This window comes from Bactrocera neohumeralis, unplaced genomic scaffold, assembly GCF_024586455.1.
Source record: "Bactrocera neohumeralis isolate Rockhampton unplaced genomic scaffold, APGP_CSIRO_Bneo_wtdbg2-racon-allhic-juicebox.fasta_v2 cluster11, whole genome shotgun sequence".
Classification (NCBI taxonomy): Eukaryota; Metazoa; Arthropoda; class Insecta; order Diptera; family Tephritidae; genus Bactrocera; species Bactrocera neohumeralis.
In genome coordinates, this window is record NW_026089624.1 from 10,441,866 (window position 1) to 10,460,992 (window position 19,127).

The following is a 19,127-nucleotide window of genomic DNA, read 5'->3' on the forward strand; positions in this document are numbered from 1 at the left end:
TTTTTTTCAATTTTTGTTTGTTTTGTTTTTCAATATTTTAATTTGTAAATTATTTGAATCGTTCAATTGCGGTCACTTGCTTTTTTATTACGGGTATCCAAGGAAAAATTATTGAAAATTATTCAGTGAAAACTTTATGTGTGTTTCAGACGAAGTGATCAATTACTGATTGAAATTTGTTACGAAGCCGCGAAGAGGTCGCGCTAATATTTGTCGGCGTTCTTTTTGCCATCAACGTATGGCAGCCCAAAGAAAGCCAAGAAGTACTCTCAAAATGCGATGACATACGTGCGGAATTATGGATCGCGGTCAATCAGCTAGCAATCGTAACGATATCACAGCACGACTTGTTAAACAATAGTTGCGATGTTTGACGGTCTTTATCTTGAAGCAGCCATTGACTGAATATTGGTTGTCAGTAGTTTGAAATCTTTATTACGTACATTGGCGCTTAGCCCCACTTCTGGAAGAGTCCCATGCGTTGACAACGACAATTGCTGCCCCAGAGATTGCAACGACACGAGCTATTGTAGCAGCAGTCATTGGGCCTACTGTCGCAAGCACCGCCACGAGATATGCAGTCACGCCGGAAAACATGTATACGTGATGAGCGCCTAGATGGCAAAATAAAAAATATGTTTGTTTGCATTTGTTTACAATCATTTTTTTGTATCTTGAAATCAAAAAAAAAAAGAAAAAAACGTTAACTTCGGCTGCACCGAAGCTAAAATGATTCCGACCATTCACTTTGTATGGTAGCTATACAGAATTTCAATATATCAAAAACTGTCAAATACAAATTAAGGAAACCATAAATATGGCAAGTTTTGTAGCAGCCATCGTCACCTTTCAAGCTGACCTATTGAAGTATTTTATTTTGTGTTCCTATCTTGTTCATTAGAATTATTGCACTCTTCGCGAAATGCATAAGTAAAGGACATAAGGAAAGAAGATATTTTGTATTCGACATTTACGAAATCAAGTGAACGTTATAGATCTCCGAGCATAATATGGAAGAATGGTCATAAAAGACCCCGAAACACTATAGGCGCAAAATTTCATTTCAAGTGCATAGAACTGGTTGGTTATCAAATGAAGTCTTATCTAGCAACGCAATGGATTTGATAAAAAAAAATTTCCACCCACCGACATCTATTGACAAAATACGAAAAAAACTTTTTCGATCAATATCATTTAAGTTATTTACAACACAGATTGTTTTAATCAAAATATGTTCCACAATCCAACTTTTATACTCTTGCAACTTGTTGCTACTGAGTATTAAGTTTTGCTCACCTACCGGTTCTACGTATCACCCAAAACTAATGGTGATTGATATATGATTACACATATACATATATATATATAGTAAACGATCAGGGCGGCGAGCAAAGTTGAAATCCGTTTGACTGTCTGTCTGTCCGGCCGTCTGTACAAGCCCTGACTTGAGTAAAAATTAAGATATCTTGATGAAACTTGGTAGGCGGGTTCCTTCTTCTTCTTCTTTACTGGCGTAGACACCGCTAACGCGATTATAGCCGAGTTAACAACAGCGCGCCAGTCGTTTCTTCTTTCCGCAATGTGGCGCCAATTGCAGATTCCAAGCAAAACCAGGCCCTTATCTACCTGGTCTCTCCAACATGGTAGAGGTTTACCTCTTGCTCTGCTTTTCCCGGCGGGTACTGCGTCGAATACTTTCAGAGCTGGAGTGTTTTCGTCCATTCGGACAACATGACCTTGCCAGCGTAGCCGCTGTCTTTTAATTCGCTGAACTATGCCAATGTCGTCGTATATCGCATACAGCTCATCGTTCCATCGAATGCGATATTCGCCGCGGCCAACGCGCAAAGGACTATAAATCTTCCGCAAAACTTTTCTATCGAAAAATTGCAACGTCGACTCAACAGTTGTTGTCATCGTCCATGCTTCTGCACCATATAGCAGGACGGGAATAATGAGTGACTTATAGAGTTTGGTTGTTGTTTGTCGAGAGAGGACTTTACTTTTCAATTGCCTACTCAGTCCGAAGTAGCACCTGTTGGCAAGAGCAATCCTGCGTTGGATTTCCAGGCTGACATTGTTGGTGGTGTTAATACTGGTTCCTAAATAGACGAAATTATCTACAACTTCAAAGTTATGACTGTCAACAGTGACGCTAGAGCCAAGTCGCGAGTGCGACGACTGTTTGTTTGATGACAGGAGATATTTCGTCTTGCCCTCGTTCACTGCCAGATCAATTTGCCTTGCTTCCTTATCCAGTCTGGAGAAAGCAGAAATAACGGCGCGGGTGTTGAGGGCAATGATATCAGTATACTCGGCATACGCAAGCAGCTGTACCCTCTTATAGAAGATTGTACCTGATCGATTAAGTTCTGCAGCTCGAATTATTTTAACCAAGAGCAGATTGAAGAACTCGCACGAAAGGGAGTCGCCTTGTCTGAAACTTCGTTTGGTATCGACCGGGTCGGAGAGGTCCTTCCCGATCCTGACGGAGCTTTTGATGTTGCTCAACATCAGTTTGTACAGCTGTATTAGTTTTGCGGGGATACCAAATTCAGATCGGCATAAATCATCGCGGCATAAAGGCAGCTCCTTTTCGTGCTGTCGAAAGCAGCTTTGAAATCGACGAAGAAGTGGTGTGTGTCGATTCTCCTTTCACGGGTCTTTTCCAAAATTGGCGCATTGTGAATATCTGGTCGGTTGTTGATTTTCCAGGTCTAAAGCCAATCTGATAAGGTCCAATCAGTTTGTTGACGGTGGGCTTAAATTTTTCACACAATACACTCGACAGAACCTTATACGCGATGTTTAGGAGACTTAATTGGGAAGGTAGTTGGCGAAGATTGTGGGGTCTCCCTTTTTGTGGATTGGGCAGAGCACACTTAAATTCCAATCGTTGGGCATGCTTTCGGCCAACCAAATTTTACAAAGAAGCTGATGCATGCTCCTTTTCAGTTCTTCGTCGCCGTGTTTGAATAGCTCGGCCGGCAATCCATCGGCCCCCGGCGCTTTGTTGTTCTTCAGACGAGTAATTACTATTCGAACTTATTCATGGTTGGGCAATGGAATGTCTGCTCCATCGTCATCGATTGGGTAATCGGGTTCTCCCTCTCCTGGCGTTATACTTTCACTGCCATTCAGTAGGTTGAAGAAGTGTTTCCTCAATAATTTTAGTATGCTCTGGGTATCGGTCACTAGATCACGCCGCCTTTTTTCGTAGAATTTTCCAGCATTACCTTTGTCGGACAGCTTGTCAAGCTCTTCACACTCACGCATTTCGATATCTCTCTTTTTCTGTCTTCAAATGCGTCTCGCTTCCCTCTTAAACTCTCGGTATCTATCACATCCCGTACGTGTTATGGTCGATCGTAACGTTGCGAGGTTGGCAGCCAGTTTTCTCTTTGATATCGTGGCGGGGGCAGTTGTCATAGGTGTCCTCTTCCGTCGGGGAGTGGGCGCAAATCAGCGATATTTTGAAGAACTTCGCTCTGATGCGGATTGCGTTCCTTATATGGCTACTGTAGTAAATGACACAAGGACCTACTCGCCTCAGTCCTTGCCCTGTCTATCGCAATTGAGGGACCGGACATTTCAGGTGCATGCCCTTAAATCGTAATCCTTAATTCGTTTGCCATGGTCGTCATCAAAAATCTTTCATCCGAGGCTGGTTGTTATTTTTCATTGGGTGGTTCTTTTTAAGTGGCGGATCCCAATCTCAGCGCAGAACCCTGCGGAGGGGATGTTTCGCCTTCTCACTTTAGCTCGCCTTCAAACAGATGTTCTTCGGCTACCCAGAGGGAGTCGTGAGTTGCTTAAGCTATATGTTTATCTGACCACTCCCAAATGAGGGGCGATCACAGAACTTTCCTCACATGCGTGAACTTCTACACATGACTCGATTCTCCTTAGTACAAAAAGATTTCAAGCTTGTAGATGGGTGTAATCAGCTCACTGCCACGGCCACAAACCGCCATTAATCGAAAACATATAAAGTGCCATAACTAAGGACTACTTTATGATATAAAACTCAAATTTGGCACAGGGGAGCTTAGCCCCGGCCCCTAATAAATTTAATGTACATATCTCCTAAACCAATTAGGTTAAAACCACCAAATTCGCCCAACACCAATTCTACGAGACCTCCTGATGATAGTGGAATGTAATGGATGTAATACAATGAGAACCTCGTTCACTCCCCATATAACGGTACTGTTCAAAACTACTAGCAGCGCGATAAATCAATAACTGAAATCGCTATAAACGTAAAAATTTGCCGCCGGGATGGTATGACAATGTTTTTAGGGGTCGGGGTAAAAATTGGGCAATGGGCGTGGCATTCTTTTTGTACATATTTCTATATAATGTTGTGAAAATAAGCGAAATCGGACAATAACCACGCCTACTTCCCATATAGCACAACTTTAAATTCCACTAGATTCGTTCAGTTTACAGTACACAAATCAAGAAGCAAATACATAATATAACGGAATAAAACTGTGCACGAATTATGTCTTTATTGTGTGCCACTTTATGACCGAAAATAGTTCAAATGTGAGAGTGTATTTTACTCATAAGAGTGTGTCTTTTTACCTAAAATAGATAAATTTGAGTGAGAACTTGGCCTCTATATGAGTTTTACACCTTAAAATGGTTTCGTCCATAGCTGAGGTATGCTCAGCCGCTCCAGGGTCAGCCTTGGGACCCACGAACCCTTAGCAAAAGAGAGACGAGTTTTATCCTCGTAAAGTTATATCCACACCCCCACTCCTTATGCGGACAGCCAGACCAGCGCGATGGAAATAAACGGGATTGATGAGTCAGGCGTTGACGCTTGATGAAGTCGGCACGGCGGTGATGAAAACGGGTGAAACTAACGTGCCCGGCGTTGACGTTTGATGAAGTCGGCACGGCGGTGATGAAAACGGGTGAAACTAAGCGTGCCCGGCGTTGACGTTTGATGAAGTCGGCACGGCGGTGATGAAAACGGGTGAAACTAACGTGCCCGGCGTTGACGCTTGTTAAAGCTGGTACGGCGATGTAGACGGCGTTGATGAAAACGGGTGAAACTAGCGTGCCCGGCGTTGACGCTTGATGAAGTCGGCACGGCGGTGATGAAAACGGGTGAAACTAACGTGCCCGGCGTTGACGCTTGTTAAAGCTGGTACGGCGATGTAGACGGCGTTGATGAAAACGGGTGAAACTAGCGTGCCCGGCGTTGACGCTTGATGAAGTCGGCACGGCGGTGATGAAAACGGGTGAAACTAACGTGCCCGGCGTTGACGCTTGTTAAAGCTGGTACGGCGATGTAGACGGCGTTGATGAAAACGGGTGAAACTAACGTGCCCGGCGTTGACGTTTGATGAAGTCGGCACGGCGGTGATGAAAACGGGTGAAACTAAGCGTGCCCGGCGTTGACGTTTGATGAAGTCGGCACGGCGGTGATGAAAACGGGTGAAACTAAGCGTGCCCGGCGTTGACGTTTGATGAAGTCGGCACGGCGGTGATGAAAACGGGTGAAACTAAGCGTGCCCGGCGTTGACGTTTGATGAAGTCGGCACGGCGGTGCTGAAAAACGGGCTCCTCCCTGCTTACTGCTGCTTTCCTGCGTGATGCTGAGCGACCGTCCGGTTCGGCGAGCTGGAGCAAAAGAGGGCCCGTTCGGTGTGAAGTGCTTGCTTATATAGCAGCATAGCGCAGCTTTCGTCACCGTAGCGAGGTGCGTTAGTACGTATGGTGGAAAGCTCTAGCAGCTTTCATCATCGTAGTGAGGTGAGTTGGGTGCGTAGTCAATGCGGTGAAGTTTAGTACGTATGGTGGTATGGTGAAGGTACATGATGTACTGTGGAGCGAAGTTGACGTAAATTATTGTAAGGTGGTAAAAGCCACGTTACAGTCCCCCCTCACTTCGGACAATGATACTTCGCTGGCGGCCGGTGGAAGGAGCGGTTTCGATCTCCCACGATGGTTCGGCTGGAGGCTGGCTGGCTGTCCTGGTTGGCGTGTGCCGTGAACGGGGAGGGGGTGTGAAACCTTTATTTAATAGAAAATTCTTAATTTATGGTACAAGGAGCCTTATACTACGATTATGCGTACTTACAACTAGTGATCTCTATATATTATTCATAAGCTGATACTCAAACTAATACAATTAAAATTCATTGACCTAGTCGTACAAATTCTTACATTGCTCCTTAAACTAATACACTTCAAATTCCGCTGTGCAATCGTATAAATGTAGGACGCATCGTCTATGGTTGCGTTACATTGGTGCTAGGTGGCTCGGAGTTAGAGTCCGTAGGCTCGGTAGAGATCGCGCTAGCGGCTACTCAAGTTTAGTATTCGGTTGGCAGCTGCTTTAGATCTTGCAGATGCACATGAATGGTACGCCCACCTGGTGCGTTCGGATTCGCAAGTTCAACTGTATTGGTCGACTTGAATTTTCTGACGATATATGGGCCAGAATACTTCGGAGCAAGCTTCTGTGCAAAATTGTTTACTGCGGAAGAGAGCGGATGATCTCTTTTGAGTACTTTCTCGCCGATAAGTGGCTTCCATGGTCGTCTGCGTCGTAGTATCTCTTCTGGCGTTTTGCTGCGGTAGACAAGTTGCGAGAAACTTCTTGCCAAAGCTCGGTGAGTGTCGGCACGGTGGTGGCTTCTTCGTCGGGCACGTTCCCTTCTTTGCGGATTTGTTTCGGTGTAGCTGGTGTGTACCCGAAGTTTATCTCAGCTGCTGATGTTTTTGTTGAGTCGTGTTGTGATGTATTTATCGCGAAAGCTATTTCGGCTAGTTGGTGGTCCCAGGTCCGATGATCGGCCTTTGCTCGTTGGGCGATCATAGTTTTCACGACTCTGTTGGTGCGCTCGGTTGGGTTCTCGTGTGGAGCGTAAATGGCGGTGAAACGATGTTGAATTCCGTGGCTCTCCAGGAACTGTGTGAGCGGCTTGCCGGTGAATTTCTTCCCGTTGTCGGTAAGGAATACGTCAGGGCAACCAAACCGGTATATCACGCGCTCTCGTAGCGCCTTTATAACGCTGGCGGTGGTTGCATTCCGGACTGGCATGAGCTCCACCCACTTGGAGAACTTATCCGTGAGCACTAGCAAGCATGTGTTGCCATTTGTTGAACGTGGTAGTGGGCCCACAAAATCCGCCGTTACAACTTCCCACGGTCGTGAGCATTGCATGGTGGCCATCATCCCGGCAGGTCGGCGTTGGTCTACCTTATATTCGGCACATTGTTGGCATCGACGAACATATCTGAGTGCATCCCTATGCATCCCAGGCCAATAATACCCTTCTTGTGTGCGTTTGAGTGTTTTGTGTACACCCATGTGACCGCCGGTACTAGCGTCGTGATTTTCTCTCAGGACCTCGAGTCGACGGTGCTCCGGTACGCATAGTTTCCAGCGTGGTGACCTGGATAGCGTATTGCGTGGGGCGATGTGCCGAAAGAGCCGGCCATCGATAAGTTGGTAATCGGGATGTTTCTTTGGTTGATCGTGTACCTGGCGCGTACGTCTTTCATACCATCTATCCGGTTGATCATGGACGGCATGCAAAAGTTCCGCATTGCCTTCTTGGTCTTTCAGTGGGCATCTGGATAGCGCGTCGGCGACTACGTTGAGGGTACCTTTGCGATACTCGATGTCGAAGTCAAACTGTTGTAGCTCTAGGGCCCACCTTGCGAGTCTTCCGGACGGGTTCTGCAGGGTGTGAAGCCATTTAAGCGAATGATGGTCGGTGATTACGGTGAAATGATAGCCCTCCAGGTATGGTCGCATTTTCCTTATACCCCACAATACGGCTAGGCACTCCTGTTCGGTGGCAGAGTATCGCTTCTCCAACTCTGTCAAGCTGCGACTGGCGTATGCTACAACCCGTTCTTGGTCCGAATGGCGTTGAAATAGTACCACGCCTAGTCCTTCTCCGCTGGCGTCAGTCTGCAGGCAGAAAGGCCTCTCGAAGTCAGGGCAGGCCAGGATGGGTGCACTAGTTAGTCTTTCCTTTAACGCCTGGAATGCTTCTTCTTGTTCGGCACCCCATGACCAACGCTGGTTCTTTTTCAATAAACGGTTCAGTGGTGCTGATATTGTGGCGAAGTCTGCTACGAAACGTCGGTACCCCGAGGCTGCTCCCAGGAAGCGGCGTAGTTCTCGGATGGTGGTAGGTGCTGCCATATCGCTAATGGCTGCCACCTTAGCCGGGTCGGTGTGAATACCCTCGTTGCTGACTACATGGCCCAAGTAATGGAGGCGTTGCTGCACGAACTTGCTCTTCTCAAAGTTGATCTGCATGCGGTTTTGTTGAAGGAGCGTGAACACTGCTTGCAAATAGTCCAAGTGCTCTTCGAAAGAGTTTCCCAGTACAATGATGTCGTCCAGATAGGCGAAGACCTTCGGCTGTAGTTCTGATCCCAGGACGGTGTCTAAGGCTCGCTGGAATGTTGCGGGCGCTGAATGCAGCCCAAAAGGCATCACTCGCCACTGGAATAAACCTCTCCCCGGGACGCTAAACGCGGTGTACGGGCGTGAGCGGGGGTGTAGCGGAATCTGCCAGTAGCCGTTCTTCAGGTCGATGGTCGAGATAAACCGAGCTTCCTTCAACTGGTCTAGGATTGCGTTTATTTGGGGAAGTGGGTATGCGTCTGGTATACTTGCTGCGTTAAGTTGCCGGTAGTCGATACACATTCGCCAACTTCCTTGTTTCTTTCGCACTAAGACAATGGGCGAGCTGTAAGCGCTGTTAGAGACTTCGATGCGGCCGGTTGCAATCAGTTCGTTCACCTCCTGATTGATTACTCCTTGCATCGCTGGGTTGCGCGGATAATATCTCTGCTTCAGTGGGCGATCGTGTTTAAGCCGAATCACATGCTCGGCGGCTGTGCTGGGGCCGGTGATCGTCGAGAACACTGCTGCGTTTTCAGTGAGGAGCGTATTCAATTGGTGATTCTCCCTTTCTGTAAGATGTTGCCTCTCGGTTAGCATCGCGAGGTGGTCGGCAGGTGCCTGCGTGCTCAGGCGTGTAGCGGCTAGGGCTTGACCATCGATGGTGATAGTCAGGTCCCTCTTCCTCAGGAAATCCATGCCCAGGATGACAGGTTCCGACAGCGTCGGTAAAGCGGATACGAGTAGATGCGTCGTCTTCTTGCCCAGCTCGATAGTAACGGGATACATTTTCGTGCTAGGTATATACGTGCGGTTAGCTAGCTGAATACGACGGGTCTGGCGTTTGGCTTTAATCCTGTGGTTGTCTAAATGACGCTGGAGTTCCTTACCGATGTATGTGAGCGTGGCTCCGGTGTCCACCAGGGCTTCGACCTGCATGCCCGCAATAGTGATGGGCAGATAATAACGGCCATCTTGCTTCCCTTCTGGGTGCGGAAGCGTTGCTTTGCGTGCCGCTGTGCGGGGTTCGGGCGGAGTGGCGCACACTGCCACATGTGTAGGACAAGTGCAGTCCCGCGACATGGTTCCGTCGAGTCCGCAGCGAGAGCAAAATATTCGCTGCTGGTTGCGACATTGGTGTCTTCGGTGTCCCGGCTGCTTGCATCGCCAACAAACTTTCTCGCGGCAATACTTATTACTTATTGCCGTCAAACAGTGATTGGTGTTTCTCGCTTGCCTGGTCTCCTCGCCTTTCAGCAACTCGAATTCTTCCGTTAATTCGAGTAGTTCGTCCACACTGTTGAAATCGCTCCGACGGACATATAAGCGATATTCCACCCTTAAGCCGTCATATATGCGTTCGGTGTGATCTTCATCGCGAAGTTTCGGGTGCTGGCGGATAAGCGTTTGGATAGCCAGCTCATAATCCTTTGCCTTCTCTCTGGGAAATTGCTTGCGCTGGTGGATGGTTTCCTCCAGATGTGCGAGGTGACGCTTCGGTAAAAAGAACCGCTCAGCCTCGTAACGAAAGTCGTCCCACGTGTTGATGGTGTTGCGTTTTACACGAAACCATTGCAGCGCTTTGTCCTGCAGAATTTCCGGCATCGTGGCAAGAAGCTGGTTGTTTGCTATAGAGTAGCATTCGGCTAGTTCTTCGCATCGCTCTAGAAAGTCGTGTAAATTTTCGCGACCGCTGTAGCGTATGTTCCATCGCCGCACGGAGTTTATAACCTCCAAATCCGGCACTCTTGCAGCTGAGGTTATGTCGCCACGTGTTGCTACCGCTTTGCTTGGGATTCTTACCGTGGTGGTTGGAACGAGTATGGTGGCGTTATCTTCCTCCTTCATTTCCCTTTCCAAAGCTTGCACTAGGTCCTCCGTGGATTTATGGTGGCGCTTTGCACGGATGCAGGCGCTCAGCTCGCTACGGAGGTCTGCTACGGTGCGTCCTTCGACAGGGATGTGGTGTCGTCTGCACTCGGTGATTAATCGGTCCTTCTTCAGCCAGTAAATCCAACTGGTCGTGTCCGTCTCCAGCGTTAGAGCCTTATTCGCTGGAGTACTGCGATGCTTATGATTATGTAGGAGGTGCGGCGAACCTGATTCATGAGCGTTGGTGACTGTTTCATGTTTTTCACTGTCACTCACGAAGTCAGGTCCCTGCTCGGGCGCCATTTGTAATGGGGTTTCGTCCATAGCTGAGGTATGCTCAGCCGCTCCAGGGTCAGCCTTGGGACCCACGAACCCTTAGCAAAAGAGAGACGAGTTTTATCCTCGTAAAGTTATATCCACACCCCCACTCCTTATGCGGACAGCCAGACCAGCGCGATGGAAATAAACCGGATTGATGAGTCAGGCGTTGACGCTTGATGAAGTCGGCACGGCGGTGATGAAAACGGGTGAAACTAACGTGCCCGGCGTTGACGTTTGATGAAGTCGGCACGGCGGTGATGAAAACGGGTGAAACTAAGCGCCCGACGTAGACGCTTGGTAGGGCTGGCACGGAGAAGTGGACGGCGGTGATGAAAACGGGTGAAACTAAGCGTGCCCGTTGATGAAAAACGGGCTCCTCCCTGCTTACTGCTGCTTTCCTACGTGATGCTGAGCGACCGTCCGGTTCGGCGAGCTGGAGCAAAAGAGGGCCCGTTCGGTGTGAAGTGCTTGCTTATATAGCAGCATAGCGCAGCTTTCGTCACCGTAGCGAGGTGCGTTAGTACGTATGGTGGAAAGCTCTAGCAGCTTTCATCATCGTAGTGAGGTGAGTTGGGTGCGTAGTCAATGCGGTGAAGTTTAGTACGTATGGTGGTATGGTGAAGGTACATGATGTACTGTGGAGCGAAGTTGACGTAAATTATTGTAAGGTGGTAAAAGCCACGTTACAGTAGTTTTCGACATCCGTGTAGTGGGGTCCGTAAGCCGCATCTGAAATTAATGATTGAAATTAAAGCCCCTTTGTTACCAATAAACAAATGATGTCGAATATTTTCTCTCTCAAAATCTAAAAGGATTAAAGGCGTTGGCAAAACATTACATTGAAAAATTTTATATACAAAAACCACTTTTTATAATTGGTTTATCACCCTTATTCTGAGCACTTGACAAATTCAACATATTTCTAATTTGTCAAAATTTGAAATTTATCAAGCATTTCGTGTTCTGTGTCTGAAATAAAAAGCTCTTTTCTTTATAAGTTGTTAGATGTCAAATGCTCTTGACAGTGCTCGTTATGAATTCATTATCTGATTGTGCATCTTGTTGTGAAAATGGAAGATATTTTACTTCTGTTATTATTGTTAAACGAAGATGAAAATTGTGAGAATAGGAATCGCGCGCGGCATTTAAAATGTTTACGCGACGATAGCAATCCATTTTCTTTGAGCAAGAATACCTTTGGGCAAAATTTTCGATTAACTCCTGAAATTTGCCGTCGCCTTATTTATGATCTAACCCCACACGATTCAAAAACGTCACTACCTTTAACTGTAAGGGTTATAGCAGCTAGGAACTTTTTTGGACACGGCTCATACCAGAAATGTGTAGGTAACAACGTCAACTTGCCAATGAGTCAGTCGTCCCTTTCGAGAAGTGTACGGGCTATTGAAAAACTTAGTGTGAAGGTGAGGGGAGGAGAAATAAAGTTTCCCAGTTCAACAGAGGATGGAGTCATGTGTAGAAGTTTACGCACGTGAGGAAAGTTCTCTGATCGCCATTCACTTGGGAGTGGCCAGAAACGATTCTTTTACACATGGCTCAAGCAGCTCACAACTTCCGGTCTTTGACCAAGTATCCTCTGGGTAGCTTAAAAACATCCGTTCGAAGGCGAGCTAAAGTGAGAAGGCGAAACATCCCCTACATAGGGTTGTGCGCTGGGTTTGGGACCCGCCACGTAAAAAGACTTCCACTCCGTTGGAAGGACCAAGTGGAAAAGTTCCTGGCTTCGCTTGGAATATCCAATTGGCGCCACGTAGCGAAAAGAAGAAACGACTGGCGCGCTGTTAACTCGGCTATAATCGCGTAAGTGGTGTCTACGCCAATTAAGAAGAAGAAGTTTAGTATTGCTACTTGTCTTTTCTAAAGTGCATTCGGCGATTTTTACGAGGAGCGTAATTATTTGACAAAGAAGTTCCCTTCAATTTGGTTTGCGGAATAAAATTTCTGTGCCGTAACGTTCAAAATGTTGGAAAAGGTCTTCGGCGATAATTGTTTGTCGCGAGTAACTGATTTTGATTGGAACACATTATTCGAAGAGAGTGGAGAACGAGAATTACGTACATACTACCACAAACACCCATTACCAAACCTCGAACCTCTGCCACAACTTCAGATATTGAAGAAATTTTACAAAATTGTTTAGGCAAAGTCAGCGACACTTATGTATAACGATACTTAAATGTCGCTGCCTAATCGACATTGGTGTCGTTTCACTTAAGTTAAATAATATCATGGAAACAATTTGTCAATTAAAGTGCCTTATACAAATAAAATGCTTAAGTTTCGTTATGTAAACAGTCTGCTAAAATGTTGCTGCATTATGCATAATCAATATTAAAGCAATAACAAACGAAATTGCTGATAATGCTTGATCGACAGTTTCACAGTTTCATATTTCGAATGATTACGGTTTAACTTGATTTTCGACCACTGTTGATTAAGATTTAGTTTTAAGAATTCAGTGTGAAGACCAACAGAAACGAGTAAAGTTGAATTTTTCATATAACAATAATTCGTTTTATTTAAATACATGTATACGTTTATACATATTAGAGGAATAAAAGTTAAATTATAACTCGCGTGAACGACGAACCACGTCCAGGACGACCATCAACATCAACTGATGATCAACACGACAATAAAATAAAGGAATTGGTGCTTGAGAATCGGCTATTAACACTCAGATATCTTATTGGCATCGTTGTAATGTCGAAAGGATCAGTGAAAATGATTTTGAAAGATCATTTAGACCTAACGAAAGTGAAAGCATGATTGGTTCCAAAATCACTTAATTTTTTCGAAAAACAGCATCGCATTAAAGACTGTGAAACAATACTTTCAAACTATCAGCATGTCATGAAACGTAGTACTATTGTTGGATCTATGCTTCAGACCCGCAAACAGAAATTAATCGACCGAATATCGTAGCAAAAGTGAGCCGAAACCGAAAAAACCACGTCAAAGCAGATGAAAAATCAAGCTTACGTTGACAGTTTTCTTCGATAATCGAGTTATTGTTGTTTTAATGGTTATCAGTCCCCGTTAGGGTGTTAAGGGTTATCCATGTTGTCGTCGACGTCATCTAGCGGGAGGCCCAGGAAACGTACTGTTTCGACGGCGTCGGACCAAAGGGAAAGGGGGTGTTAGATGAGTGGGGTTGGCGGGGCATACAAAGAGGTGGCCAGTGTCATGCGGAGACATATATTAGATATGTAAGGGTCTATTTAGGACAAGTAGGAGTTTAACCTGCTACAGTATCCAGAATGAAGCTGCACTAGGGTCACTCGCGTTTCTCGTGGCAACTCGAGCTCTTCGTCTGCGGTGAACGGTGATTTGACTCCAAGAACGTCATTCACGTGAAGGAGTCGGTGAAGGTGTTGATAGCTCAGCTGTGAATGGCGGTCAGTACCAGTCGGAAGTTAGTTGCGTCCGAAGTCCGATCGGCGTATTGTTCGATGTCGTCGTCGTAGTTAAGGAAAGACCTCTTGATGTTCCTAGGAGGCGGTTCCGCTCCAAGCAGGTAGCTGCAGGGGCGATTTCTACGAAAACATCCTAGCAGGAACTGCTTGGAGAGGAGTTCATTATGAGCCGTAGTTTTTTCGATGTCCTGTAGTTGCGTTGTGTGATTGACAGTGTCAAATGCGTTCTCTCACAGGGTCGTTTCTGGTTGAGGCCACGAACTATCTGAGCGTTTATGACGCTAAATGCTGTGGCGGTGCTGTGCACCTTTCGAAATCCATGCTGGTGTTTGGCTATGCTCAGGTGATGAGTGAGAGTCGGGAGTAGCAAGGCCTCAAGTGTCTCCACTACTGGGCGAGGAGAGTTATCGGACGATAGGTCTCCCTTTTGTTGACGGGTTTCCCAGGTTTCAGTAGTGGGACCACTCTTCCGATTTTCCAAAAATCGGGTATTTGAAGATTGGTCAGCGAGAGGTTGAGGATCTTGGTGAGATATTTTACTCCAGTCGAGCTTAGATGCTTTAGCAGGAGCATGTTGATTCCATCTGGGTCAATGGATTTGGAAAATTTAGCTTTGTTGATGACATCCTGAACCTTCTCATCGGTGAAAGTAAGTGGCGCGCAGTCTTTAGGCATTTTGCGGAGCCGTCGGGTAACACGCCGTTTGGTTTTGTCTACCGAAGGGTGCAGTGTGAATTGCCGGCTAAAGTAGCTCACGCACTCTTTCAGATCTGAACTTCAATTCGGTCATCATGCCTCTTCGGGTAACAAAGCCTTGACAGTAGACCAAAATTTACGCACACCGGGGGAGAGGTTGCGGGACTTCAGATGCTCTATCCATTTCGTCCGCTTATGGTGATTTACCAATCGCCGAATCTCCGACTAAAGTAGCTCGCGCGCACTTCTTCGGATCCGAAGAGGCACGGTCATTGAATTGAACTTCAAGTCGGTCATCATGTCTCCTCAGATTAGACAAAGCCTTGACAGTAGACCAACGCTTAGTCATACCGGTGGAGAGGTTACAGGACTTCAAGTGCTTTATCCATTTCGTCCGCTTGTGTTGATTTGATTTACCAATCGCCGAATCTCCAAATTGAGATCCATTAGTGGGGATCCCCGAGATCGGCTTGTCGTAATGTGTCGCGCTGGTTAGCTAAAACGGCTTCTTTGGATGGGAAATTTGGCACGGATTCCGCAATTCTTCCAGCCAGGATGACGCGAGCAGTAGCTGCTGCGATGACCTTGCGGAATCGACGTTCACCAACGGATACGTCCGTAGGAATTGATAGAGCGTCAGTAAATTCTGTGAAGCCAACCCAGTTAGCTTTGTTAAAGTTAACGAAGGTACGGTTATCCACAGTCACAAGTAAGCATAGGTCGCCAGGTTATGCTATTTATCAGACCACCACTAACAATGGTAATATTGGGCGAGCTATTACAGGTGCCCATAACTCTGGTGGGGGCAAAAATCGTGGTGCACGTTAAAGTCGCCTTGTACCAGACGGTTTTCACCACGAAATAGCGTACCTATATTCGGGTGATATCCTGTAGGGCAACATGTAACTGAAGGGATGTATATATTAAATATTTCAAGGTCGACATCGCCTGACCAGATAGCTATACCCTGATATTCTAAGGGAAGTATCCCTGCGGTCGATTTCTTCATTAATTAGATGATACTGCACGGCGTTGTGCTATATGAAGGCTAGGCCACAACCATTATCTCGCTCGCGATCCCTACGTAAGACGTTGAAACCGGCACAACTCAGAAGATCTGAGCGGCTGTTTAGCTTGGTGTTTCTATTTCTTCGGTCTTGCTCTGGAGTCCGTTGTAGCTGAATTGAAGTATACGGGTTTGTCGCGGGTGTCCGTGGGTGATCATGGGAATTTGTGAACAAAACTATACTATGTAAATACTCAGTAGCAACTGGTTGCAAGAGTATAAAAATAAATCCATTCTTTTTACATTTAATAGAAGGAAGGTTGGAAATATCCGATGTATGCACAGTTTTGCTCGATAACTTGTCGCCATTTTTAAACAAATTTCATAATGCTACTCTCACAAGCTTCTATTATTTACTTTTTTCAGACGGTCCAATCGTTGATAGTATAGGTTCATCATTTTTTATTTTCTTTGTTGGCGTCCATCCCTCAGTAGATACAGTAATGCTGTAAACACAAAAGGAGAACATAGTTATTTATACAGCTACACGACTACACGACAGAAAGCTTTCAGTTGTCGCTTTCGCTAAATTATAAATATTTCTAATTTTGCCGACAACAGTATAGAGGAATAGTGATGACACTAATATGGTAAAGGTATTAGTATGGAAACAACGAAATTGTGTACATGCAAAATGAATAGCTGTGTTGTGTTGTGTACACGCCGGACATTGTTTTACTAAAATAAAAGTGGATTGATTTTAACATATTCCTGGTTGTGCATGCTTAATTTATTTATTTAAATTCAAAATACTTAATTTCTCCAAATTCGAAATGCCAAAACAACAAACTACGAAATTGTGTACATCAGCTGTTTGATATGTCACTGCCGTCTTAAGGTCGGTATCCAGGTCTTAAGTAATTGCTCAAGAAAAAAATGCATTATTTCTTCAAGTCATTTTGACGGCTGGTTACGCATTGTGAATGATCCACATTAGGAGAGCAAGAGAGAATAAATAAGTTTCCTGCTGTAAATTTTCTTGTGCTAGTATGCGGCTCTAAAGAAATGTAGTACTAATTTTTACTACATTTTTTCAATAAAATGCGTATTTGGCAATCCTAATTTTGCGAAGAAACAAATTATCAACAATTGTTTCTTGGAGAAAATTCAAATTAATCGTTAAATTCATCCTAAATTAGTCAAAAGCATCATTTTGAAGTATACTTCATTTTGAAATGTTGTATGAAACTTACCAATCATCAACAACATTCCTTATGTAAATCGCAATGAAAATATTTATGTTACTACACACATACATATTACACACAAAGTTTATCTTCTTTGTTTATTCTCTCTTGGTCTTCTAATGTGGATCATTCACAATGCGTAACCAGATGTCAAAATTACTTGAAAAAATTATGTTTTTTTTTTTTGAGCAATTACTTAAGACCTGGATACGGACCTATATACTTAACTCCAGAAATTCTTATGGTGCTGTGTAAAACTTTTTTATACTAATTTTACTTTTTTTTACTCATTCACAATGCGTAACCAGCTGTCAAAATTACTTGAAGAAATACATTTTCTTTAGCAATTACTTAAGAGCTGGATACGGACCTATATACGCAACTCCAGAAAATCTAAGGTTGCTGTGTAAAACTTTGTTATACTACTTTTATGGTAATTAAGGTGTTGTGTTAGCATTTAAGCTACATGGATATAAATCTTCAAGTTTAACGAAGTTTTGTTTGAATTACTTTACATGTTTGTTAAATTTTACTGGTATATTACTTATAATGTAAGTTGTTTTTTTTAACATGTAATAAGTACTCTTCAAAATTTTTTTATTTTTTGCCAGTAAAAAGATATAGTCCTGGGAGGTAAACTGTCGTTTGACATACATACATACATATACAAATGCGTGAGCCATTTCAGGATAAAATTAGCTGGAATTTGCTTTCAGATAAATACTATATTTCAATAAAATAGTTTATAGTTAAAAACCAAGATTTACATGCGAAAGCAAAACATTTTATGTTTTATGTCGGTGAAATGTAGCCGTAGAAAACTCAGCACCGATAAATCTAACACCAAGGATATATTTTATTGATAAGAACTCACTACTTACAGAATATCAAATGACTGTTTGAAGGACGAAATATGATTAAACGTCATAATGTGTCGTCTACTAATAAAAATATGTCATAAATAAACAATTTTTAATTTTTATTAAAAAACAATATTTATAGTTTTTGCTTAGTATTTACTGCCTCAAAATATACAGCACTGCATGATAGATATTACTAAACCTAATGGAAAAAAATGGATTTCTTTTTTCCAGACCTCATACTTTATTTCGAAGCTAAACTTTTTTTTTAATATCCCAAAAACATTTAAATAAAACTGGAGCTGTGGTTTTATATTTCGAAAGTGTTATTTTACTCATTGGAAGCATTTGATATACATATGTAATAATCACAGAATATTATTGTATGGTATATCCTCAATTCAATTCTCAATTTCATTAAGAAACGTGATAGTACCAACTTGTCTTACCATATGTTGCATTTTATTTGAAACTTTTATATGAATAATTAATCAACTCACCGAAATCATGCGGTGCGTTGAGAAGATCAATACGCCGCTCTGCACGAGTTTCAATTCCTGACACATTCTGTGTTATAAATATAACAACAGCAGCAAAACATAAACATCTTAATTTGAGTAGATGGAATTGCATCACTGCCACACCTTTCCACACTTGATCTTTCCCGTTAAATTTATAAAGTTTATATTTAAAAATTTCGAATCGAACTGTATTGCCAATAGAAATATACTTAAACCTTTAACTTACTCATCGCGAACTATGTATGTATAAAGAAATAAGTAAGTTAAATATACCTATATAAAAATGCGAAATGTTTCGTACCTGCCAGCCGGTGACTTCGTTTAATACCACATTTTTTTACTTATCAAACCTGCCATCGAAAAAATGTATAACGAAAAGGAGCCGCTAACAAGTGCGACATCACAATACTAACTACGTGACAAAAATTTGTGTATGGAACTTTTAGTAGCCGACGGATAAAAGCCTGTGGAGATATTAAGACACAACATTTAATATTAAACTATTATTTATTGAAGAGATCTTAAAACACTTGTATTCTTGTTGGCGTCTGTACAAGAAGTGACGCTTCTTAAAACTGTAAACTAAGAATGAGGAATTCGGTTGAAACTGTAAATTTCCAAGAATATACAGAGAATGAAATAATAGAATAACTGACAAACAGTGCTGCCAGATGTGATACATCTTGTCTGTGTGCCCACAGTACTTCCCCTCAAATAAAGTCCTGCTGGACTTTTTTAAGGTTGAGTTCCTTTACTAGATCCTAGTCCGGGTGTTTGGTGC

The 19,127-nt window shown here is 43.9% G+C and overlaps 1 protein-coding gene and 1 long non-coding RNA gene across 2 annotated transcripts; one reads left to right on the top strand and one right to left on the bottom strand.

Moving 5' to 3' along the window:
* Positions 1-451: 451 nt before the first annotated feature.
* LOC126765761 (uncharacterized) lies at positions 452-18,458 on the bottom strand. Its single transcript, XM_050483503.1, has 3 exons — positions 18,326-18,458; positions 11,262-11,308; positions 452-673 (listed from the first exon to the last, which is right to left on the bottom strand). Exons 1-3 carry the CDS (start codon positions 18,456-18,458, stop codon positions 452-454), a joined length of 402 nt encoding a protein of 133 aa, XP_050339460.1.
* LOC126765802 (uncharacterized) lies at positions 4,916-5,287 on the top strand. The gene is made up of 3 exons (XR_007668596.1): positions 4,916-4,998; positions 5,071-5,132; positions 5,205-5,287. It is a non-coding gene; the product is annotated as an uncharacterized LOC126765802 (long non-coding RNA).
* Positions 18,459-19,127: the final 669 nt, after the last annotated feature.

What these genes read in the sequence shown, in the direction of transcription:
- LOC126765761 (XM_050483503.1), bottom strand. Translation starts at nt 18,458, where the DNA reads ATGCAATTCCATCTACTCAAATTAAGATGTTTATGTTTTGCTGCTGTT. An exon ending in CAACGCACCGCATGATTTCG is followed by an intron (nt 11,309 to 18,325) that starts GTGAGTTGATTA and finishes CATTAATTTCAG; the next exon opens with ATGCGGCTTACGGACCCCAC. An exon ending in ATGTCGAAAACTACTGTAAC is followed by an intron (nt 674 to 11,261) that starts GTGGCTTTTACC and finishes TTTGATTTCAAG; the next exon opens with ATACAAAAAAATGATTGTAA.